The following is a 26,006-nucleotide window of genomic DNA, read 5'->3' on the forward strand; positions in this document are numbered from 1 at the left end:
ATGTTTGCTTACGGAGTTATCAGAAGAGAACCAAGAATGACTTCACTTTAACTGGGACACCGAGGAGGTTCTGGCGCGGCCAAACAAGAAGCAGGCACAAGAATTTGTAGAAGCGTGGTTCTCTGATCGCCCCCTAAACAAACCTATCGAAATAGACGCCATCTACGAATCCCTGAGAGCCAAAGAAACGCAGACCAATAAAATTCAAACGTCAGCTGAAGGGGTCGCCAATCAGGACCGAGGCAAGCAAACGGGGGCCTGTACAAACCCGAGCATTCCCAGAGAGAAACACCAACAACTGCGCACGAAGGGTGTCACCTCGACTGGCGGTGAGACGTCTGCAAGCTAATTGCCAAGGTCACAACCTCAGATCACAAGTGTCTGGTACGCGGCACTCTTTAAATGCACAGAGCAGCTTCAGGTCCTGCAAGCTAATTGGCAAATCAATTGCTGTTTTGAGGTCACCTTCTTCAGCTTTCACATGCCCTCTTCATCCGGTTACTAGTAGCAACGACAGTCACGCACAGACCGCAAATCCTGCTCTACGGCAGGCTAGGTTCTCACCTGGTTCTCTGGGTGCAGGTTATTCGCTGTCCTGGTGACCCGAGGCACGTGATTAGCTCCCGCCTCCGGGAGGCTCAGCTGGTCTTTCAGCCCCCAGGCGGGGGTGGCCTTCGGCGCGGGACTTTCCTGCAGCCCCTCATTCGGTCGGGCCGGGCCCCTCCCTGTGTCTTGTTCCGCAAGTCTCCTGGGAGTCGCCGCACGTTCTCCCCTTGCCAATGGCGGTGGCTGCGGAACGGGAAGAGAGCCGGTGACTACTCCGCGACGGGGCCCTGCAGCTCGATGGCAAGGCGGGAACAGGTGGGAAGGGGACTCGCACTGGGTTCAGGATCAAGGGAACCCCGCACCCAGCTCTTCCACGACTCAGAAAGTTTGGGCACCGCGCAGGGAGCTGAGCTGCAGCTCGGGTAGATGGGAACAATTGAGGATTTGGAGAGAGGAGCAAGGTAGCCAGATCATTCTCCTCCACCGAGCTCCAAGCAGCCATTAGCATTGCACCCACTAATGTAGGGGCTGAGAATGGTGGGGGTCGGGAATTCCAACAAAGTTGCAGTGGCTTCTCATTGAAGCTGAGAACCAGAAGCCAAAGGAAATGGAGCTGGGGTCCACAAACAACTGTGACGTTGCTGGCTGGACGCAGTGAGGGAGGCGGGAAGGCCCACCTCTACCTCCACTTCTCATTCTATAACGCTCTTCTCTGAAACGCAAGGTGTCTGGACCAGAGGGCACAGCCTCAGAATGCAAGGGACGTCCCTCTCGAACAGAGATGAGGAGGAATTTCTTTAGCCAGGGAGTGGTGAATGTGTGGGCTTCACTGACACAGACGGCTGTGGAGGTAAGATCATTAGGTATATTTAAAGCGGAGGTTGATAGGTTCTTGATTAGTCAGGCCATGAAAGGTCACGGGAAGGAGGCAGGAAAATGGGGTGAGAGGGATGATAGATCAGTCATGAGTGGGCTAATGGCCTAATTTGCTCCTGTGTCTTGTGGCCTCGTGGCCTTCCCAGTTTGAAATCTTTCCAGGTCAAAGTCTGGGGCCTGAGCAAACAGAACTAACCAGAAAGAGCCAAGTCACATCACTTATTGAGTCAGTGACCCAGGAATGTACCAGTCCGTTGGGGAACAGCAGCTTTGCTTCTGGGAGAGGGCGAAGCCTTCCCAGGTGTGGGATCCTCAACCTTAGTGTCAAAGTTCAGCATGGTCAAAGAGCCAGAGGATGTTAGCTGGGACCTCACTCTAGAAATCGAGCAGCCTCAGTAGTCTGATGCTTCAATGCACGCGCCTCAAAATACAGCCCGTCAGATAGTACCGACAGTCACACCTGACTCTTCTGAGGGACACTCCAAATCTCTGTGAGGGCATTACAGAGAGAAGGGAAATGGGATACCAGCCACCACGGGGCCTGATACCACTGAACACTGCCCCTGAGCTGATGTCTCAGCGTCCTCCCCGAATGGCCTAATCTGTCATATGTTGAGAGACTGGAGCGACTGGGCTTGTACACACTGGAATTTAGAAGGATGAGAGGGGATCTGATTGAAACATGTAAGATTATTAAGGGATTGGACACGCTAGAGGCAGGAAACATGTTCCTGATGTTGGGGGAGTCCAGAACCAGAGGCCACCGTTTAAGAATAAGGGGTAGACAATTTAGAACAGAGTTGAGGAAAAACTTTTTCACACAGAGGGTTGTGGTTCTGTGGAATGCTCTGCCTCAGAAGGCAGTGGAGGCCAATTCTCTGGATACTTTCAAGAAAGAGTTAGATAGAGCTCTTAAAGATAGCGGAGTGAAGGGACATGGGGAGAAGGCAGGAAAAAGGTACTGATTGTGGATGATCAGCCATGATCACAGTGAATGGCGGTGCTGGCTCGAAGGGCTGAATGGCCTACTCCTGCACCTATTGTCTATTGTCTATTGGCCAGAAACTCTGGGGGGGGGGGTGGAGAGGGGAGAAAAATCGAACCTCTTCCCAAGGGGCTCACTTTAAAATTTTTCCAAGTCAAAAAGACTGCAGTGGCTTTGATCATACCTCGCTTAGATCTAGGGCAGTGCCTCGCGGGCAGGGGGCAGAGTGGATGCCCAACCCTCGGGTCACAGCCCTGGGAGCCACCTCAATTCACGGCTCTGGGCTGTCCCCTACCCTTTGCCAGAGGAGCAGAGCAAAACTGCTTAAGACTGTAATGGGAAACCCTGGGCAGTGCAGGGCCATGCTCCAGACCGTAAAAGGTGATATATTAAACAAGACTACTGTATGTTAAAAACAATTCTCCTGTCAATTTGTTTTCAATAGATTTTACTGGGATTACGCAAAATACATCTTTATCTCCCTAATGAGCTGAATCCCAGTGAAAACAATTTAATAATTAGAATCACCGAGAAACTAACTAACAAATCTGGACTGAAAAATCTCAAAATGTTTTGCCTTAAATTAGCTGCACCTTCTGCTCAGTGAACTTTGACTGGCTGCTTGCAGGACCCCAGGACTGCCTATGCCCTGCCTGATTTTGTTCTTGCTTTTGTCCGGGGTTTTTGAAACTTGGCATTCCGTTGAGAGCTTCCTTCAGCTGCCTGAACTCTTGCACCTGGCCCTGGAAACAGAAACACAATCACACAGTTAGGGATTAGACTCGGATTGTGCAACACAGGGAGAGAGAGAGAGAGAGAGAGAGAGAGAGAGAGAGAGAGAGGCGAGTGAGAGGAAGGTCAGTGTTTACCACTGAATGACAAAGTTCGGTAAGCGTGACGCCTGGTGAAATACTGCACGGACACACCAACTATCCCAGCCGACCAGGACACAATGAGGAAAACCAGCACATGGAAAGGCAATGTACCCAAACCCTGTGCCAGCCAACCCCAAGTCTCAAAGGAGCTCAAGATTTCCCATCCCTTCTGGGCCACACAACTAGGAACTTTGTTTAGAAACTACTTATATTTTCCTGGCTCAGTGTTCCATAATTCCCCTTGGGAACAGATTCACCAGATTTAAAGTGTCTCATATCTCTGCGTAAAGCTGTTAGGTTTTTGCTCTTGTTCAAAGCTGCTACCGTGGGACTTAAGGACCAGGAGGACATCAGGTTCTACTGCCACAGTGTTTGTCTCCAATCCTCCATTAACAGGTTGGGGGCATTCTGTAGCAGAGTTGTCTGTAGACAACCGGTTGTCCAGGTGGAGGCTGGACCGTGCCCCCCCCCCAACCCCCACAAGGCAGATGAGGTGTGGCCGGGACGTGTACAGTCTTGGACTGTGGTGCTGGGCTCAGGAAGTGACCGCCTAACCACAATTGCGACCAAAGGAAAGCCTTCTATTCCACTCCCCAGATCACCGGGAAGCCTCCTATCTGTCCCAAGACCCGGTCTCCTGAAGCCAGTGAATTGTTACTGGAAGATGCTTCCAGGATTGACCACTTCCCCTGTTCTGCCATAGGCCCACACCACTGACAGCAGGGAGTTAAACGCAGCCAGGGCAACAAAACGCTTGCAGCCGGCAGCGAAGCTGCAGGGCAGTGAAGTGTGGGAACACTTCGCATCGGGAATGCCAGCTAAAAATAGCTCAGGCACGGTCCCGCAGAGCGGGCTGCATGGGAAAATGACGGCAACCTGCTTATTCAGTCCGGGCACAGTCCTGGAGAGTGGGCTGAACTCTATCTATCACCGCACAGTGACATGATTCAACCTTCCCACAGCGAGACATCCTGCTCATCAATCAGCCACTTCGCTACTACACAGGCCACGAGGGCCACCAATCCTTTTGCTGTGTTCCTCTCCAACCCCAGGGCTCTTCCGGAATTTCCACACTATCCAGAAGCCAGAGGTAATTAACGATCTGGTGGAGGAACCTCATTGCTGCCTCTGTAGCAGGTGCACGCACTATAACCTTGTCAGTCAACTTCCTCATTCAACCTGTACCAGAGGGCCAAAATGGACTGAACCTCTGCCCGGGGGGAGGGGTGGTGAGGGGGTCTCTGAACCAGCACTCTACTCAGAGGGAGAGATGTGGGACAGGGAGATCTTGTGGCACCACATCTGCCTGAAGTGAGAAGGTGCAGAAGCCCACCATCCCCAGTTCCACAGCATTTTACTTGAAGCACGATTAAAGAAAAAGATGAAGGAAGATGGCACCAATGAACCGGTACTTTAATGTCGTTCTCGCAATGTGATCATCGCTAACATTCACAGTGGGATCCTTACACCCCTGATAATGTGGCAAAGGGGGTCAAGGGGGTCACATTCAGAGCTGCTGAAATAGGTTCCTTCACAGCTGGAACATGTAAATCAGACTTCCTTCTCCAAGAGGTCATCAAGAATTGTTTGGGATTTTACAAGACTTCTTTGGCTAGAATGGCTTCAGGAAGTGGGTGTTCTACTATTTTGATTGAATCTTTTGAAGAGGCATCGAGTCCAAGTCTCCTGTTGAGGGGATCTGATCGACCGAGATTATTGACCAAATATTTCGTGAGATGGACAACTGACTAGTGGGTGCCTCGCAAGGTTCAACGCCGAGTCTCTTTCTGGGCATAGACCTTTCTAATTATTTATTTAGAGCGAAAAAACCATACACAAGACTAATAATTTGGGCCAAATAAGGACACAGGTCCAATTAGGAAGGGATTCTCAAAGTGGGGCAGTTAGAAACAGTGGCAGTTCCTCAAGTTCTGATGACAGATTTGGACATTGCAATGAGGCAAAAACTCTCTGGGAGCAGAATTAAATGAGTGGAAGTCTCAGTGCTATTGTAGCCTTCCAAGCCATCAGCTCTAGCTGTTCTAACAGCCCAGGCAGGCACTGAGAGGGAATTATGCACCTGAACTTCCAACCAAGCTGACACAAGTAAAAGTTGGCTCCCTTGGAGAATTGGAACTGGGACTGTAAAGACGAAGCAAGCTTTTCCAGTCACTGGTGCTGACCTGAGCTTTCGCCAGCTGGTCGTGCATCTCCTGGTGGGCCTTGCGCAGCTGCCTGCTCTCCTGCTTCAGCTTTAGGATGTTTTCTGTAAGGAGAAAGGGTTCAGTCACAGCAATTACAGAACTGGAGAACAAAACCAATCCTAATCAAGAAATGACCAATTAACCTGAACACTCAATATCAAAACTGCAAAGCTGGGAGGAAGTGTGTACCTGAGTGGAAGAGAAAAGAGACACTGAGAAATAGCTAAGAAGAAGATTAAAGGAGGAAGATAAGAGAAAGTGATTCCTTTCCTATCCTGATAATTCAAATATGAACACTTCATAAAGACAATTCCTCCAATGCTTTGATTCATCCAGCTTTTAGCAATGCCTGATTTTATATCTTGAGTTGAACACAGAACCCTATCAATATTTTTGGTCCATACATTGAGCTAATACATAACCCCACACTGAGCCATTACACAACACTGCTTGGTGACTACCAGAGCCAGTACATAATACCTTGTGTACACACTGAAACCATACACAACTCCACAATAGCGTCTGTGTACACAAACAGCCATCGAGTCATAAAACAACTTTGGCTCAAGTTGTCCTTGCTTACCAAGATGCCCCCTAAACTAGTCCCATTTGGCCACGTTTGGCTCATTTCTCTCCTATCCATGTAATAATCCAAATGTCTTTTAAACATCTTGTGTATTCACTAAGCTGGCCAAAGTCAAGACAAATTTACTAGATCCCTGTAAGAGATCAAGCTGAGTAGATGAAGGAGAACCAGTGCTTGTGGAGCATTTGGCTTTTGAGAAAGCTTTTTAATACAATCATACTTTCAAGGTTGGTGAACAAGTATGAGATTGGGGGTAATATTCTACTATGGATCGAGAGTTTGTTTATCCCAAACAATCTCTTATAGGATCCATCTTAGGGCAACAGATGGTGACAAATGGGAGACTGCAGGACTGGTGCTTGGCTCCAAACTGCTCACAATCCATATCAATGACGTGGCTCAGTGCAAACCGTTGACGTGACAGAGCTAAGTAACGATGAGAAGCAGAGGTGTCAAGGGGATAGAGACAAGCTGAAATAGTGAGCAGCAACACACAATACAATGTGTTAAAATATAGTTTATTGCCTTCAGTAGAGACAAAAATAGGAATGCTGAGCATTTAGTTTAAATGGATGAAATTGGGAAATGTTATTGCTCATAAGGATTGGAGCAACCTTACACACAAGCGCCACAGGCAACCAGAACGGTAGATAAGACTGTTTTTATTGCAAGGGGATTAGAGAACAATGGTACAGATACCTTCTCAAAATTATACGTCTTAACGCTGAGACCACAGCTAGAGTATTGTGTACAATCCTGGCCTCCTTTTCTAAACAGGAGGACATACTTGCCAGCGAGGGAGTGCAGCGAAGATTCACCGGGCTGAGTGAGAAGAAACTGAGTAGGCCGGGGCCTGTTTTCTGGAGTTTTGAAGGATAAGAGTTGAGCTCAGTAAACACACAAAGTTCAACAAGGGCAGATATGGAAAAGATTATCCCCCACCCCAGCTTGAGAGAAGTAGAATCATAGGTCACTGTCTTCAAGTGAGGGGTAGGCAATTTAGACTGCAACGAGGGTGATGGACCCTCGGGAATTCTTTACTTTGGATCAGTCAGTGATACCACTAAAAAAAAGATATTTAAAGATCCTTTAGATGTCTCTTTTGAATGGAATCAATGAGTGATTCATTCAAAGACACATCAGAAGAATTGAGGGTATGGAGATAGTCAGAACAGTACAGGTCCTTTGGTCCAACGAGTCCCAGTTAGCCCCAATTTCCTGCATTCCGCCCATATCCCTCTAAGCCTTGCACCTCCATCTACCCAGACAAGTGCTTCTGAAAGATATTCCTGTACCTGCCTCAACCACTTCCTTTGGCAGCTCATTCCCCATTCTCAACGCTCTGTGGATGAGGCAGGAAAATGGCGTTAGGGGGAGAAGTTCAGTCGTGATCTTTAATGGAAATGCTGAGCAGGCATAGGGAGCCAAATGACTTTTCCCTTGTCCTGTTCTTATACAACGTGATCTGGGCCATACCCTCAGCCGATACACAACGTTGCCTCGTTGATCATCACCATCTCCTTCAACAGTCCCTCAGATCTAAGGATGACTTAGTCCCACTCTGGTATCATGGAGTCCGAGGTAACGGACACAGTCAATGTGGGAACTGAAGGCCCTTCCACAAATGAGGCTGTGGGCACCTAATGATGTGAGTGATTTGCATGGCGACTTGCTTCTGTGTCGTGCTGATGCATTTAACCAAAGTTCTCAGTACCATCCCGCATGGTCATTCACCACTTTGGGTGATTGTGAGCCTGGGAGTCCCAAGGTTCAGTAGGGACATGGAATTTCTTCAAGGAGGCACTGAGCATTTCCCTCAAACCTTCTTGAACATCCACCAAACAAACACCTACTGGTCAGCTCGTCTTTCCCCACACCCCCCCCCCAATAATCTCTGACTATAATAAAGTTACGAGTGCGTGGAAATCTGGCGTTTGCTATGCCTTGCTCAAATGGACAGAGTATTGCCTGGTACACAAGTCTTAACCAACGGCTTGTTTCCTCGAAGAGGCAAGCACCAGACCTCATGCCAACACCAAGTGCTGGGCACCTGCCGCATCAGATCACCGTCCAAGCAGGTTCCCACAACAACGTCAGCACCAACTGACCGCAGAAGGTCAAGATCAACAAGGTGCAGTTGCCAAAATAAAAACTGAAAACGTTGGAATACTCTCAGCAGGTCGGACAGCATCAGGGAAACAGGAACTGGATTAATGTCTTAAATCTTCATCAGAAGATTTACCACGTCCATCCACTGAGAAAGCACTCAACACCACCGACTCCATACACAAAGCAGGTCCATTACACACAATGGCTCATTACACAACACCTCCTGGTGTTAGCATGACTTCTTCCAAAACCAAACTTTCACTTAGTTGAAAGATAATTGACCTAAAATGTTAACTTGGGGCTGCACGGTGGCGTAGTGGTTGGCGTAGTGGTTCAATTCCCGCCACTGCCTTGGAAGAGTTTATATCTTCTCCCCGTGACCACCTGGGTTTCCTCCAGGAGCTCTGGTTTCCTCCCACAGCCCGCAGACATACCAGCTGGTAGGTTAACTGATCATTGTAAATTGTTCTCTGATTAGGCTGGGGTTAAATCAGGGGATTGCTGTGCGGAGTGGCTCGAAGGCCAGAATGGCCTACTCCACTCTGTATCTCAATAAATAAATGAAGTACTCTGCTTCTCTCTTTAAAGACGCTGCCTGACCTCCCGAATATCTGCAGGCTTCTGTGCTTCTATTTCACATTTCGGTGCCTTGTTACTGGTTCAGAGAAGATTGTTTCCATTACTTTGCCAGATTTAGTATCACTAGGATGGGTTTCCAAGATCTTTCAGCCTAGAGGTTACGGTCAGTGTCAAACTCTGAATTTAATAGAATAGTAAAAGTAAGAATTCTGCTGAAAGTTATTCTTATCCTCTTCTGCACAATGTATACTTCCTGTCTGTGATCCGATATCTGTGCAATATCTCCACGGCAGTGGTCCCCAACCTTTTTTGCATCGCGGACTGGCTTAATATTGACAATATTCTTGCGGACCGGCTGACCGGGGGAGGGGGTGTTCACGTAGGGTTAAACTCACCTTTTACAGTTAGGGTTGCCAACTTTCTCACTCCCAAATAAGGGACAAAAGTAGCAGTCAAATCCCGGGACACTTTACCCAAGGAAAGACTACCATGACCATGAAGCCTTGCGCGGGCACCTGTCTGTGCATGTGTGACGTGCCAATTTTTCTTCCCCACAAATCGGTTTTGCCTTCATCTTCCTGACTATACTGTACATACATTATTTCTACTTCATATAGGCTGTGTATTTATCATATCATTCCTGCTTTTACTATATGTTACTGTTATTGATTTTCGGTTTTATGTGTTATTTGGTATGATTTGTTAGGTTACTTTTTGGGTCTGGGAACGCTGAAAAAATTTTCCCATATAAATTAATGGTAATTGGTTCTTCGCTTCACGCCATTTCGGCACGAAAGGTTTCATAGGAACGCTGTACCTTAGCGGGGGAAATACAGGACAAACCAATTTAGCCCGAAATACGGGATGTCCCGGCAAATACGGGACAGTTGGCAACCCTATGTTCAAGTTCAACAGTGCGTGACAGGGAATGAGGAAAGGTGCAGCTGACTCGTATCGTTTCCTCACGGCCCGGTGGTTGGGGACCGCTGATCTACAGCATAGTTGCAATGAAATGGAGATAGGGTGGGAAAGAGTAAATACACACACAAAAACCGACAAAGCACATACCTTAGAGCTGAGACGCACTCTGTCTCGGTCTCACACACACACACACACACACACACGACGGACAAAAGGTCTGACACGGACGTGGCGTGTTAAAGGGCCCACGTGCTGGGCGCCTCTGAATTTACGGCGCGTGCGCACACACAGAATGCGGACGCAGACACACATGCGCGTGCACCTTGTAGGCTGCTGATCTCCAGCTCCTTCTGCTGACGAAACTGCAGGTACTGCTGGCTGTGGGCCTCGGCTGCCTTCCTGTGTTCCAGCTGCAGGCCGCTGTGCTGGAGCTGCAGCTCTGTGAGCTGCTTCCTCACCTCGTCGTGCTGGTTCTGTGAGAGCGACGGCGTGCATCAGTCCAGGGCCGCACACCTCCTCCTCACCGTCCCACAACCCCCTCACTGCACGTACAGGGAGCGCAGACGTCAGGCAACAGAGGTCAGGGGGTCTCCACAGGACCAGTCCGTGTTTGGGGAGTGGGGGGGCCCCGAAATTTTGCTCTCGGTCAGGATGTTAACGGTGGGCCTCAGTTGAGAGTGGGTGGGAAACAGTCTGGGCAAAGCCACAGCCCTTGCTAGACAAGGAGCCAGCACGGGATCTGGCTGCTCTACGATGCCTCTGCAGAGAAGATGCAGCGATGGCAGAGAAGGAACAATCACAGGGGAAGCGAGAGGAAGTCTCCCCTAGTTTTAGATTCTCCCACCAGCAGAAACAGCCTCAAAATAGAAGGACGTTCCTTCAGAACAGCGATAAGGAGCATTTTTTTTAAGCTAAAAGGTGGTGAATTTGTGAAGTTCATTGTCACAGGCGGCTGTAGAGGCCAAGTCACTGGATATATTTACAGCAGAGGTTAGTAGGTTCTTGATTATTCAGGGTGTCAAAAGGTTATGGAGAGAAGGCAGGAGAATGGGGTTGAGAGGGATAATAAATCAGCCATGATGGAATGATAGAGCAGACTCAATGGGTCGAGTGGTCTAATTCTGCATCAATGGCTTACGGTAAGGACAAGAGCACGAAATTACAGTGAAAATCATCAGCGAGCAAGAAAACCCGTGAGCTGGTGACAAGAGAGACACTGACTAGAGGGTCTTCTGATGGTGCCGTGAGACTGCTGAATTGTCCCACTGTCTGTCCCCACCAGTTCGCCCTTCAACAACAGGTAACAGGCAACTGGGCCTGCAGAATAGCATCAGCTAAAAGGCCAGACATTTTGAATCGAGCCCAGGCTGCAGCGATGCGAGTGCCCGGAGTCTGCGACTCTCATCGGCTCTCCATTTATTGGGAACTGGACTGTGACTGCCCAACTCCTCCCAACATTAATAACTTAAAGAAAGACTAACTACCTCCCCCCCGCAATCTCATGAGGAGCCACTGCTGGTTCCTGTACCGGCAGCCATACCCACCTTCAGGATCTTGTGCTGGGAACTGAGAGCGCCGTATCGATTCATGGCATCTTGCTGCAAGAAAATCACACCAGAGTAGATTAGCCAATGCTCAAGGCACAGAGGGGCTGAACACACGGGCCGGGGGTCAGGTGCAACTGCATAAAATGGGCAACCCACCTCAAAGATGCACACACACTCTCAGTACCTCTCCCTCATGCAGTCCCAGCCTGGACCTGCAGCTAACTATGCCAGCCCAGTTCCTCCACCCCGCTAAAACCAGTGCAATCCCAAAACAGTATTCCGGCCCCCACCGCAGGAACAGCTTCCATCCCAATCCAATTGCAGTACTGCAGCCCCAAACCCAATGGTATTTCTTTATTCCATCTTCCAATCCATTCAGTGATACTCTCTGGTCCTTCAACCACATAGAGCCCAGAGTATTTTGGGAGCCAATCATTTAGAGCTAATTAAGTTGTTCTGGGGGAACCCTATGACTTCTGGATACATCTGGATCAGTGGGAGCATGAATGAAAAGAAGGGACTGGATCCAAGAGGTCTTGGTTTACTTAGTGTTAATTCTGTTCCCTGGGTGACAGAAAGGTTCCTGTTGGGAATGTTTTTCTTGTACTGGGATAACATATTCCACAAGAATAAAGGCAATTAATATCATAGACCATAAAACCATACACATCATCATCGTCATCATCATGTGCTGTGCCATATGACATCATCATCATGAGCCATGCCATATGACATCATCATCATGTGCCGTGTCATATGACGTGGATGATCACGGTCTTTCCATGACCATGATTGTTCTTGGCATATTTTTCTACAGAAGTGGTTTGCCATTGCCTTCTTCTGGGCAGTGTCTTTACCAGATGGGTGGCCCCAGCTATTATCAATACTCTTCAGAGATTGTCTGCCTGGCGTCAGTGGTCGCATCAGCAGGACTTGTGTTATGCACCCACTGCTCATATAACCATCCACCACCTGCTCCCATGGCTTCACATGACCCTGAATGAGTGCTACACCTTGCCCAAGGGTGACCTGCAGCCTAGTGGCTTACATCTCCTTTGGTAGAGGCATATCTCCACCCTGCCACCAGACCGTAACATGTAGGAGAAGAGTAAGGCTATTTGATCCTGGGTGATTGATCATCTCTCTCAAACCCACTCTCCTGCCTTTTCTCCATAACCTTTGATGCTTTTACTAACCAAGAACATATCAACCTCCACTTTAAACATACCCAATGACTTTGCCTCCACAGCTGTCTAAGGCAATGAAATTCCTTCCCATCTCTGTTCTAAAGGGATGTTCTTCTATTCTGAGACTGTGCCCTCTAGTCCTAGACACTTCCACTACTGGAAATATCCTCTCCATGTCCACTCCATCCAGCCCTTTCAAGATTTGGTAGGTTTCAATGAGACCCCTTGTCATCCTTCTAAACTCCAGCGAGCACAGGCCCTGGGCCATCAAACGCTCCTTATTTGATAATCATTCTGTCCCTGGGATCATTTTCATAAACGCCTTCAGGGCCATCTCCAATGCTAGCACATCCTTTCTTAGATACGGGGCCTAAAACTACCTGCAAAGTTCTAAATGTGGTCGGACCATCACCTTATAAAAGTCCGGCATTACATCCTTGCTTTTATATTCTAGTCCTCTTTAAATGAAACGCTAACATCGCATTTTTGGCCTTGTACTCCTTGGCATCTATCCAAAAAAATAACATAATCAGCTTTGGCAGACAAACTACGTGGTCAAGCACTGATGGAGCATCATAAGAACCTAAGAAATAGGAGCAGCAGTAGGCCATCCGGCCCATCGAACCTGCCCCGCCATTCAGTAAGATCATGGCTGATCTGTCCGTAAACTGAGCTCCATCTACCTGCCTTTTCCCCATAACCCTTAATTCCCTTACTATGTAAAAATCTATCTAACTGTTTCTTAAATATATTTAGTGAAGAAGCCTCAACTGCTTCCCTGGCAGAGAATTCCACAGATTCACCACTCTCTGGGAAAAACAGTTTCTCCTCATCTCCGTCCTAAGGAACCAGTGTCCTAACTGGGTTTAAACGCTGGCCACACAGCAGCTGCGTTACTTGACGAGTAACCAGTTGACCGACAGTCCAGACTATACCTTTCAAATTCCATGCCCTACAAGTAGGGAACTTAAGCTGAGCATGGAAATGAAAATGTAATGTCAGGTAATAACTGAAGCTGTCATGTAATCATAAAACTCATCGTCCTTTCGGAAAAGAAGTTCCTCATCTTGGCTTCTGTACAGTTCCAAAGACGTGGCAATATGTTTGATTTACAACTCGTCATCGTCGTGGCTATCCCTCGAAGTCGAGGATGATGGTCTTCGTTCCGTCGACCTATTTATGGGCTCTCAAGTGGCAATCTTGGCTTTGAAAGTTCTTCCGCATTCGGGACAGGTACAGGTGTCCCCCACTTTTCCAATGTTCGCTTTACGAAACCTGTTACGAAAGACCTACACTAGTACCCTGTTTTCGCTTTCAGAAGGTGTTTTCACTGTTATGAAAAAAATCAGCGCACGATAAAAAAATCAGTGCGTGAAAAAATTAGCGCGCAATAAAAGGCAGCGCGCGCCCCGAGCAGCCGCTCTCCCCCGGATTCGGAACGGCATTGCTGAAACACGTTGCATTGAGCAGCCGTTTGCAAGATGAGTTCTGAGGTGTTGGAAAAGCCTGGAAGAGCTCGTAAGGGTGTTACATTTAGCGTAAAACTAGACATAGTGTTGATCGTGGTGAACGAAGTAAGGACAAAGTGAGTTTGACTTGTGGAAGCTGATGAAGATGATGTTGAAGAGGTTTTGGCATCCCATGAGCAAGAACTGATAGATGAAGAGCTGATGCAATTGGAAGAGGAAAGGATAACAATCGAAACCGAATGCAGTAGCGAAATGAACGTGAAGCCACTGCGTGAGATTTTCGCTGCAATGATAAAGTATGACTTTAATTTTGAAAGGGTACGTCGGTTTAGGGGATATTTACAAGGTGGTTTGAGTCCTTACAAAGAACTATATGATAGAAAAATGCGCGAGGCTCAGCAGTCAAGCAAGCCTTCCACATCAGCCACAGCAGACGACGAACCTCGACCTTCGACATCGAGGCGGGCAGTCATAGGAGAAGATGAGCTGCCTGCTGTAATGGAAACAGACGACGAGATGACACCCCAATGTCCCACCACCCCAACACTCAGGCCGCGGACAGATACTGTACCGATTCACGGAGAATGCAGCAGTAGCCAGGCGACACACAGCACATCTTTAAGAAAAAAGCCGAAATAAACATTCTAATTAAATAGGCGCCGCCCCACATTTAAATATCAGCCTAGATAAGAGGCGAAGCAATCGGCAATCGGCACTGATCTGGGCCGACAATTACGTGTCGGGCGGCACCGAATTAATTAGCATGTTTATTTCGGCTTTTTTCTCAAAGATGTGCTGGGTGCGTCCCGGCTACTGCTGGACCCCTGCGTGCTTCGCGGCAATGTATCGGTTGGTGGCCTGGAGGGTGGGGGCCACTGCACCACCCAGCCTGCGACGACTCAGCCTAACACACCATCATCAGTGTGCTCGCTGTCTTCCCGATTCCCGTAAGTGATACTACACTGTACATACACTATTTCTACTTTATATCGGCTGCGTATTTTTACGTGTTACTTGGTATGATTTGGCAGCTTCATAGCTTAAAGGTTACTGGACAGCGGTTGCGCGAGATTTTCTGCCAAGAGTGCTTGCATGAGATTTTCGCTACGGAGAACAGTGCAGTAATGATTGTGGAAAAGTATTTCTACTTTATATAGTCTGTGTATTAATCATATCATTCCTGCTTTTACTATATGTTACTGCTATTTTAGGTTTTATGTGTTATTTGGCATGATTTGGTAGGTTATTTTTGGGTCTGCGAATGCTCACAAAATTTTCCCATATAAATAAATGGTAATTGCTTCTTTGCGTTATGACATTTCAGCTTACGAACCGTTTCATAGGAACGCTCTACCTTCGGATGGCGGGGGAAACCTGTAGTTCCAGATGGCAGATCAGGCTTCAGTTGTCGCTGCCTCTCTTTCCATTTTCTCTTTTCTTCTAATTCTGCACATCCGTTGGCTTCGAAAGTTGCTGTTCCTTCTCGGATGATGGCTTACCAGAGTTTCCCGTCCTTGGCATTGGTTTCCCAATTGTTGATGTCGATGTTACATTTCTTCATGTTGGCTTTTAATACATCTTTGAATCTCTTCTGTTGTCTGCCTTTAACTACCTCTGGAGTGTCTGGCTCAGGCAGGAACGGACTGAAGTATTGCTTAGAAACAGACAGTAACAACCAGTGACAAGCACATCACACAGAGAACAAAACAGAAATCAATAATCCCAGTTCGGGTAACATCAAATCTTCACCGTTTTGAATTGCGGTTAGTTTTCAACAGGCCGGGGATCAGAATCCCTGGACATTTCCTCCAAGGGCCTGGATATATCCCTTCCTGCTCCAGGGAGTGCACTGGACTGCAGCCAAGCAGCTTTTAATGTGACTGCTCTGAAGGAACAATTGAGTCTTCCTAAAATAGAAGTTACTTCAGTGAGACGCGGGAGAGCGAGCGGGGAGCTGGCAGTCGATGGGAACGGAAGGGAGCTTGTAAAGTTCTGGAGAGCCGATGAAATGCCCTCCAGGTCGGGGGGGGGCGCGGGCAGCTACCCTGAGGTCAGGTTACCACACGGGCCCTCGACAGACGGTCAATAAACTCCACCGTTCAAGTAAACAAGCCCTCGCCGGCACTGCAGAGAGAGAGAGGCAGACTCGCAATTACACAGCGCCTTTCAAGACACAAAGTACTTCACAGTCACTGAAATAACCATTTGATGTAAGTCTCTGTGTGGGAAATGCAGCAGTCGATCTGCACATATAAATTCTCAGTCTGGAATAATCAATCAAGCAAGGCACTGAGCATGCCTTCCCTGACCGTCTCAACCCCGGTCCTGTCTTCAATCTCAAGTGGCTATATCAGCCCTCAGGACACTTGGTATCATCTGAAAGGTGGCACCTCTGGCAGTGTAGTCCTCTCTTGGTACTGAGCTGGCACAGCAGCCCAGCCTTTTGTTCCCAAGTCTCTGGTGAGGGTCTCCTCCCACCAAGTAGTTCAATAGTTAACGGTGGGCTTCAGACACGCCACCTGAAATTCCTCCTACGGTTTGGCCGGATCTAAAACACCAACCCAACGTCCACCCAGCTCTGCCTCTGTAGCAAGTGGATGTCAAAGGCACAGAGCGGATAAAGCAAACACTTCACAAACTGGAATGAAAGCACAACCGGGAGGCCAAATAAAATAAACAACAGCACAAGGACAGGATTAGGATGATGCCACCTAGTCCTTCAAGTCCGAACATGGTTGATTTGCCTCAAGTTTCAACTCCTCTTGCCCCAGTTCTTCAAGGCCCTCAAGTCTCCAATATTTCAAATATTTATCTCCCTCCTCTTTAACTAGCCCCAGTCATCCAGCCTCCACTAATACCTCAGGTAGAGAATTCCAGAGATTCACCATCCTCTGTGAGACAGTTTCTAACCAGCTCAATTTTAGATGACCACCTCCTAATCTTGTCACCATGTCCCCTTGTTCGAGGCTCTCCCACTGGTGTAAACAGACCCACAGCTGCTCTACCGTTCTCCCTTAAGATTTCAGTTTTATCACCCCTTGTTCACATGCATCACCCTGACCGTCCGGGGACTGGAACGGGGAAGTAGGGGGAACAGATACCAGAGTGAGGAGGCGGGAGAAGCAGGAGCTGGCGGGTGATGGGTGAGTCGAGGGCAAAGCCAAAGGTTGAAGTCCAGAGCTCAGCGAGAACGGAGTTAGAGGTCTGGAGGGCGAAGCCTCTGGGTCAGCTGGTCCAGAGGTAAAGGCCGAAAGGTCCAAGCCCCTGGGTCAGTTTGTATGGTCAGAGGCCTAAAAGCCCAGGCCCGTGGGTCAGCTTGTAAAGAGGTCAGAGGCCCAAAGGCCCAGGCCCCTGGGTCAGTTTGTACAGAGGTCAGAAGCCCAAAGGCCCAGGCCCCTGGGTCAGCTTGTACGGTCAGAGGCTCAAAGGCCCTAGCCCCTGCCAGGGTCAGCTGGTCCAGAGGTCAGAGTGCTGATATTTCCAAGTCTGCGAGTCCAAACAGTGTCTGGAGTCTGGAGGCCCAGAGGAGGCTTTTCCTGAGGCTGGAGGCCTGTCTGTGTGTGAGTGGGTGGGAAAGGAGTTTGATTGCTGCTGTTGTCTTCTTTTTGTGTTGTCGTTCCTGCTTGCGTTGTTCGGCCGCACGTTGCAGGCATGCTACGTTGGTGCCAGAGGGTGTTGCAACGTTTGCGGGCTACCCCCAGCACACCTTTGGGTGTGTTGGTTGTTAACGCAAACGACACGTTTCACCGTGGCTTTCGATAGACATGCGACAAATAAATCAGAATCTGAATTCTTCGAACAATGCTTTCATGAAAGGACAACCCTCCCATCTTATGACTTAGCCTACTGAATCTCTTCTGGACTGCTTCCAAGACTACCATATCCTTTCTTAGATAAGAGGATCCAAACTGCACGCAGTGCAGATGCAGCCTCACCAATACCCCGTATATTTGTAACAATATTTCTCTGTTGTTAAACTCCAGTCCCCGGCAATAATGCCATTTGTCTTCTTAATTTCGTGCCACATCTGCACACTAATGTTTTGTGCATCATCAACATCAATGCCCAGATCGCTCATCTGCCGTCCCTGTCCAGACTCTTTCTGAACCCTCACACCTGCTTTTTGATTCCTTCCACGGAGGCCGCTGACCTCGCACTTCCCCACACCAGAAGTCTCCAGCAAGGGTGTAAAATTCGGGGTGGCAGGGGAGTGAGACACACCTCACCCACCCGACTCCTCTCCCAGTTAACCGCTCACAGCGAATCTCACATCCAGGAAGGTCTTGCAGAACTCACATCACTGTATGCAAAGCCGTAACAGTGAGGATGAAAAGACAAGGAGAGAAGATCAGATTAATCAAGGTCAGTGGTTAGGCGGTAAAGGATTTGCATCTTTAAACAGGAAGGCTTTGAAAGGAGATGAGTTTCAGCTTCGAGATGAAGAGGTACATTTATAAATAAAATGGGAACTCACCTTCTCTTTGTTCAATGACTCTTGAGCTTCTAATTTATACACTAGAAAATCTGCAGAGACAGGAAAGGAAATGGAAATGAATTAACAATCATCAGGAACAGATGAATGCTTTTAATACTTTAAGCATTAGGCAGTCATCAATATCTCCATCAGACTACAAGGTACAGCAGCAGGCATACCTGCCTTCTCCCCATAACCTTTGATGCTACAGTTGTCTGCGCCAATGAATTCCACAGATCCCCCTCCCTCTGGCTAAAGAAATTCCTCCCCATCTCTGTTCTGAAGAGATGTCCTTCTACTCTGAGACTGTGCCCTCTGGCCCTAGACTCCCCCACTACTGGAAACATCCTCTCCACATCCACTCTATCTGTGTCCTCTGGTCCGAGACTCCCCCCACCATAGGAAACATCCTCTCCACATCCACTCTATCTGTGTCCTCTGGCCCTAGACTCCCCCACTACTGGAAACATCCTCTCCACATCCACTCTATCTGTGTCCTCTGGTCCTAGACTCCCCCACTACTGGAAACATCCTCTCCACATCCACTCTATCTGTGTCCTCTGGTCCTAGACTCCCCCACTACTGGAAACATCCTCTCCACATCCACTCTACCTGTGTCCTCTGGTCCGAGACTCCCCCCACCATAGGAAACATCCTCTCCACATCCACTCTATCTGTGTCCTCTGGTCCGAGACTCCCCCACTATAGGAAACATCCTCTCCACATCCACTCTATCTGTGTCCTCTGGTCCGAGACTCCCCCACTACTGGAAACATCCTCTCCACATCCACTCTATCTGTGTCCTCTGGTCCGAGACTCCCCCACTACTGGAAACATCCTCTCCACATCCACTCTATCTGTGTCCTCTGGTCCGAGACTCCCCCACTATAGGAAACATCCTCTCCACATCCACTCTATCTGTGTCCTCTGGTCCGAGACTCCCCCACTACTGGAAACATCCTCTCCACATCCACTCTATCTGTGTCCTCTGGTCCGAGACTCCCCCACTACTGGAAACATCCTCTCCACATCCACTCTATCTGTGTCCTCTGGTCCGAGACTCCCCCACTATAGGAAACATCCTCTCCACATCCACTCTATCTGTGTCCTCTGGTCCGAGACTCCCCCACTACTGGAAACATCCTCTCCACATCCACTCTATCTGTGTCCTCTGGTCCGAGACTCCCCCACTACTGGAAACATCCTCTCCACATCCACTCTATCTGTGTCCTCTGGTCCTAGACTCCCCCACTACTGGAAACATCCTCTCCACATCCACTCTACCTGTGTCCTCTGGTCCGAGACTCCCCCACTACTGGAAACATCCTCTCCACATCCACTCTATCTGTGTCCTCTGGTCCGAGACTCCCCCCACCATAGGAAACATCCTCTCCACATTCACTCTACCTGTGTCCTCTGGTCCGAGACTCCCCCACTACTGGAAACATCCTCTCCACATCCACTCTATCTGTGTCCTCTGGTCCGAGACTCCCCCCACCATAGGAAACATCCTCTCCACATTCACTCTACCTGTGTCCTCTGGTCCTAGACTCCCCCACTACTGGAAACATCCTCTCCACATCCACTCTATCTGTGTCCTCTGGCCCTAGACTCCCCCACTACTGGAAACATCCTCTCCACATCCACTCTATCTGTGTCCTCTGGCCCTAGACTCCCCCACTACTGGAAACATCCTCTCCACATCCACTCTATCTGTGCCCTCTGGCCCTAGACTCCCCCACTACTGGAAACATCCTCTCCACATCCACTCTATCTGTGTCCTCTGGCCCTAGACTCCCCCACTACTGGAAACATCCTCTCCACATCCACTCTATCTGTGCCCTCTGGCCCTAGACTCCCCCACTACTGGAAACATCCTCTCCACATCCACTCTATCTGTGTCCTCTGGTCCTAGACTCCCCCACTACTGGAAACATCCTCTCCACATCCACTCTATCTGTGTCCTCTGGTCCGAGACTCCCCCACTACTGGAAACATCCTCTCCACATCCACTCTATCTGTGTCCTCTGGTCCGAGACTCCCCCACTACTGGAAACATCCTCTCCACATCCACTCTATCTGTGTCCTCTGGTCCGAGACTCCCCCACTACTGGAAACATCCTCTCCACATCCACTCTATCTGTGTCCTCTGGTCCTAGACTCCCCCACTATAGGAAACATCCTCTCCACATCCACTCTACCTGTGTCCTCTGGTCCTAGACTCCCCCACTACTGGAAACATCCTCTCCACATCCACTCTATCTGTGTCCTCTGGCCCTAGACTCCCCCACTACTGGAAACATCCTCTCCACATCCACTCTATCTGTGTCCTCTGGTCCGAGACTCCCCCACTACTGGAAACATCCTCTCCACATCCACTCTATCTGTGTCCTCTGGTCCGAGACTCCCCCACTACTGGAAACATCCTCTCCACATCCACTCTATCTGTGTCCTCTGGTCCGAGACTCCCCCACTACTGGAAACATCCTCTCCACATCCACTCTATCTGTGTCCTCTGGCCCTAGACTCCCCCACTACTGGAAACATCCTCTCCACATCCACTCTATCTGTGTCCTCTGGCCCTAGACTCCCCCACTACTGGAAACATCCTCTCCACATCCACTCTATCTGTGCCCTCTGGCCCTAGACTCCCCCACTACTGGAAACATCCTCTCCACATCCACTCTATCTGTGTCCTCTGGCCCTAGACTCCCCCACTACTGGAAACATCCTCTCCACATCCACTCTATCTGTGCCCTCTGGCCCTAGACTCCCCCACTACTGGAAACATCCTCTCCACATCCACTCTATCTGTGTCCTCTGGTCCTAGACTCCCCCACTACTGGAAACATCCTCTCCACATCCACTCTATCTGTGTCCTCTGGTCCGAGACTCCCCCACTACTGGAAACATCCTCTCCACATCCACTCTATCTGTGTCCTCTGGTCCGAGACTCCCCCACTACTGGAAACATCCTCTCCACATCCACTCTATCTGTGTCCTCTGGTCCGAGACTCCCCCACTACTGGAAACATCCTCTCCACATCCACTCTATCTGTGTCCTCTGGTCCTAGACTCCCCCACTATAGGAAACATCCTCTCCACATCCACTCTACCTGTGTCCTCTGGTCCTAGACTCCCCCACTACTGGAAACATCCTCTCCACATCCACTCTATCTGTGTCCTCTGGCCCTAGACTCCCCCACTACTGGAAACATCCTCTCCACATCCACTCTATCTGTGTCCTCTGGTCCGAGACTCCCCCACTACTGGAAACATCCTCTCCACATCCACTCTATCTGTGTCCTCTGGTCCGAGACTCCCCCACTACTGGAAACATCCTCTCCACATCCACTCTATCTGTGTCCTCTGGTCCGAGACTCCCCCACTACTGGAAACATCCTCTCCACATCCACTCTATCTGTGTCCTCTGGTCCGAGACTCCCCCACTACTGGAAACATCCTCTCCACATCCACTCTATCTGTGTCCTCTGGCCCTAGACTCCCCCACTACTGGAAACATCCTCTCCACATCCACTCTATCTGTGTCCTCTGGTCCTAGACTCCCCCACTATAGGAAACATCCTCTCCACATCCACTCTACCTGTGTCCTCTGGTCCTAGACTCCCCCACTACTGGAAACATCCTCTCCACATCCACTCTATCTGTGTCCTCTGGTCCTAGACTCCCCCACTACTGGAAACATCCTCTCCACATCCACTCTATCTGTGTCCTCTGGTCCGAGACTCCCCCACTACTGGAAACATCCTCTCCACATCCACTCTATCTGTGTCCTCTGGTCCGAGACTCCCCCACTACTGGAAACATCCTCTCCACATCCACTCTATCTGTGTCCTCTGGCCCTAGACTCCCCCACTACTGGAAACATCCTCTCCACATCCACTCTATCTGTGCCCTCTGGCCCTAGACTCCCCCACTACTGGAAACATCCTCTCCACATCCACTCTATCTGTGTCCTCTGGTCCGAGACTCCCCCACTACTGGAAACATCCTCTCCACATCCACTCTATCTGTGTCCTCTGGTCCGAGACTCCCCCACTACTGGAAACATCCTCTCCACATCCACTCTATCTGTGTCCTCTGGTCCGAGACTCCCCCACTACTGGAAACATCCTCTCCACATCCACTCTATCTGTGTCCTCTGGTCCTAGACTCCCCCACTACTGGAAACATCCTCTCCACATCCACTCTATCTGTGTCCTCTGGTCCGAGACTCCCCCACTACTGGAAACATCCTCTCCACATCCACTCTATCTGTGTCCTCTGGCCCTAGACTCCCCCACTACTGGAAACATCCTCTCCACATCCACTCTATCTGTGTCCTCTGGTCCGAGACTCCCCCACTATAGGAAACATCCTCTCCACATCCACTCTATCTGTGTCCTCTGGTCCGAGACTCCCCCACTACTGGAAACATCCTCTCCACATCCACTCTATCTGTGTCCTCTGGTCCTAGACTCCCCCACTACTGGAAACATCCTCTCCACATCCACTCTATCTGTGTCCTCTGGCCCTAGACTCCCCCACTACTGGAAACATCCTCTCCACATCCACTCTATCTGTGTCCTCTGGTCCGAGACTCCCCCCACCATAGGAAACATCCTCTCCACATCCACTCTATCTGTGTCCTCTGGTCCGAGACTCCCCCACTACTGGAAACATCCTCTCCACATCCACTCTATCTGTGTCCTCTGGTCCTAGACTCCCCCACTACTGGAAACATCCTCTCCACATCCACTCTATCTGTGTCCTCTGGTCCGAGACTCCCCCACTACTGGAAACATCCTCTCCACATCCACTCTATCTGTGTCCTCTGGTCCGAGACTCCCCCACTACTGGAAACATCCTCTCCACATCCACTCTATCTGTGTCCTCTGGTCCGAGACTCCCCCACTACTGGAAACATCCTCTCCACATCCACTCTATCTGTGTCCTCTGGTCCGAGACTCCCCCACTACTGGAAACATCCTCTCCACATCCACTCTATCTGTGTCCTCTGGTCCGAGACTCCCCCACTATAGGAAACATCCTCTCCACATCCACTCTATCTGTGTCCTCTGGTCCGAGACTCCCCCACTACTGGAAACATCCTCTCCACATCCACTCTATCTGTGTCCTCTGGTCCGAGACTCCCCCACTACTGGAAACATCCTCTCCACATCCACTCTACCTGTGTCCTCTGGTCCGAGACTCCCCCACTACTGGAAACATCCTCTCCACATCCACTCTATCTGTGTCCTCTGGTCCTAGACTCCCCCACTACTGGAAACATCCTCTCCACATCCACTCTATCTGTGTCCTCTGGTCCGAGACTCCCCCACTACTGGAAACATCCTCTCCACATCCACTCTATCTGTGTCCTCTGGCCCTAGACTCCCCCACTACTGGAAACATCCTCTCCACATCCACTCTATCTGTGTCCTCTGGTCCGAGACTCCCCCACTACTGGAAACATCCTCTCCACATCCACTCTATCTGTGTCCTCTGGTCCGAGACTCCCCCACTACTGGAAACATCCTCTCCACATCCACTCTATCTGTGTCCTCTGGTCCGAGACTCCCCCACTACTGGAAACATCCTCTCCACATCCACTCTACCTGTGTCCTCTGGCCCTAGACTCTCCCACTACTGGAAACATCCTCTCCACATCCACTCTATCTGTGTCCTCTGGTCCGAGACTCCCCCACTACTGGAAACATCCTCTCCACATCCACTCTATCTGTGTCCTCTGGTCCGAGACTCCCCCACTACTGGAAACATCCTCTCCACATCCACTCTATCTGTGTCCTCTGGTCCGAGACTCCCCCACTACTGGAAACATCCTCTCCACATCCACTCTACCTGTGTCCTCTGGCCCTAGACTCCCCCACTACTGGAAACATCCTCTCCACATCCACTCTATCTGTGTCCTCTGGTCCGAGACTCCCCCACTACTGGAAACATCCTCTCCACATCCACTCTATCTGTGTCCTCTGGCCCTAGACTCCCCCACTACTGGAAACATCCTCTCCACATCCACTCTATCTGTGTCCTCTGGTCCGAGACTCCCCCACTACTGGAAACATCCTCTCCACATCCACTCTATCTGTGTCCTCTGGTCCAAGACTCCCCCACTACTGGAAACATCCTCTCCACATCCACTCTATCTGTGTCCTCTGGTCCGAGACTCCCCCACTACTGGAAACATCCTCTCCACATCCACTCTATCTGTGTCCTCTGGTCCGAGACTCCCCCACTACTGGAAACATCCTCTCCACATCCACTCTATCTGTGCCCTCTGGTCCGAGACTCCCCCACTATAGGAAACATCCTCTCCACATCCACTCTATCTGTGTCCTCTGGTCCGAGACTCCCCCACTACTGGAAACATCCTCTCCACATCCACTCTATCTGTGTCCTCTGGTCCGAGACTCCCCCGACTACTGGAAACATCCTCTCCACATCCACTCTATCTGTGTCCTCTGGTCCGAGACTCCCCCACTACTGGAAACATCCTCTCCACATCCACTCTATCTGTGTCCTCTGGTCCGAGACTCCCCCACTACTGGAAACATCCTCTCCACATCCACTCTATCTGTGTCCTCTGGCCCTAGACTCCCCCCACCATAGGAAACATCCTCTCCACATCCACTCTACCTGTGTCCTCTGGTCCGAGACTCCCCCACTACTGGAAACATCCTCTCCACATCCACTCTATCTGTGCCCTCTGGCCCTAGACTCCCCCACTACTGGAAACATCCTCTCCACATCCACTCTATCTGTGTCCTCTGGTCCGAGACTCCCCCACTACTGGAAACATCCTCTCCACATCCACTCTATCTGTGTCCTCTGGCCCTAGACTCCCCCACTACTGGAAACATCCTCTCCACATCCACTCTATCTGTGTCCTCTGGTCCGAGACTCCCCCACTACTGGAAACATCCTCTCCACATCCACTCTATCTGTGTCCTCTGGTCCTAGACTCCCCCACTACTGGAAACATCCTCTCCACATCCACTCTATCTGTGTCCTCTGGTCCGAGACTCCCCCACTACTGGAAACATCCTCTCCACATCCACTCTACCTGTGTCCTCTAGCCCTAGACTCCCCCACTACAGGAAACATCCTCTCCACATCCACTCTATCTGTGTCCTCTGGTCCGAGACTCCCCCACTACTGGAAACATCCTCTCCACATCCACTCTATCTGTGTCCTCTGGTCCTAGACTCCCCCACTACTGGAAACATCCTCTCCACATCCACTCTATCTGTGTCCTCTGGTCCGAGACTCCCCCACTACTGGAAACATCCTCTCCACATCCACTCTATCTGTGTCCTCTGGTCCGAGACTCCCCCACTACTGGAAACATCCTCTCCACATCCACTCTATCTGTGTCCTCTGGTCCGAGACTCCCCCACTACTGGAAACATCCTCTCCACATCCACTCTATCTGTGTCCTCTGGTCCGAGACTCCCCCCACCATAGGAAACATCCTCTCCACATCCACTCTATCTGTGTCCTCTGGTCCGAGACTCCCCCACTACTGGAAACATCCTCTCCACATCCACTCTATCTGTGTCCTCTGGTCCGAGACTCCCCCACTACTGGAAACATCCTCTCCACATCCACTCTATCTGTGTCCTCTGGT

The 26,006-nt window shown here is 49.9% G+C and overlaps 2 protein-coding genes across 2 annotated transcripts in view; one reads left to right on the forward strand and one right to left on the reverse strand.

The window, feature by feature from the left end:
• LOC134338016 (Golgi integral membrane protein 4-like) overlaps positions 1 to 26,006 on the reverse strand; it is a 203,806-nt gene that overhangs the window by 23,560 nt on the left and 154,240 nt on the right. The window contains exons 3-8 of the mRNA XM_063033518.1: positions 18,359 to 18,408; positions 11,226 to 11,279; positions 10,004 to 10,154; positions 5,466 to 5,548; positions 3,001 to 3,150; positions 565 to 789 (exon numbers count right to left, since the gene is read on the reverse strand). Coding sequence (XP_062889588.1) covers positions 565 to 789; positions 3,001 to 3,150; positions 5,466 to 5,548; positions 10,004 to 10,154; positions 11,226 to 11,279; positions 18,359 to 18,408 — 713 coding nt within the window. The remainder of the gene's footprint in view (positions 1 to 564; positions 790 to 3,000; positions 3,151 to 5,465; positions 5,549 to 10,003; positions 10,155 to 11,225; positions 11,280 to 18,358; positions 18,409 to 26,006) is intronic.
• The window catches only part of LOC134337887 (RLA class II histocompatibility antigen, DP beta chain-like), a 98,712-nt gene continuing 91,165 nt past the window's right edge, over positions 18,460 to 26,006 (forward strand). The window contains exon 1 of the mRNA XM_063033212.1: positions 18,460 to 18,519. Coding sequence (XP_062889282.1) covers positions 18,460 to 18,519 — 60 coding nt within the window. The remainder of the gene's footprint in view (positions 18,520 to 26,006) is intronic.

Source organism: Mobula hypostoma, chromosome 25 (assembly GCF_963921235.1).
Source record: "Mobula hypostoma chromosome 25, sMobHyp1.1, whole genome shotgun sequence".
NCBI classification, from domain to species: Eukaryota; Metazoa; Chordata; class Chondrichthyes; order Myliobatiformes; family Myliobatidae; genus Mobula; species Mobula hypostoma.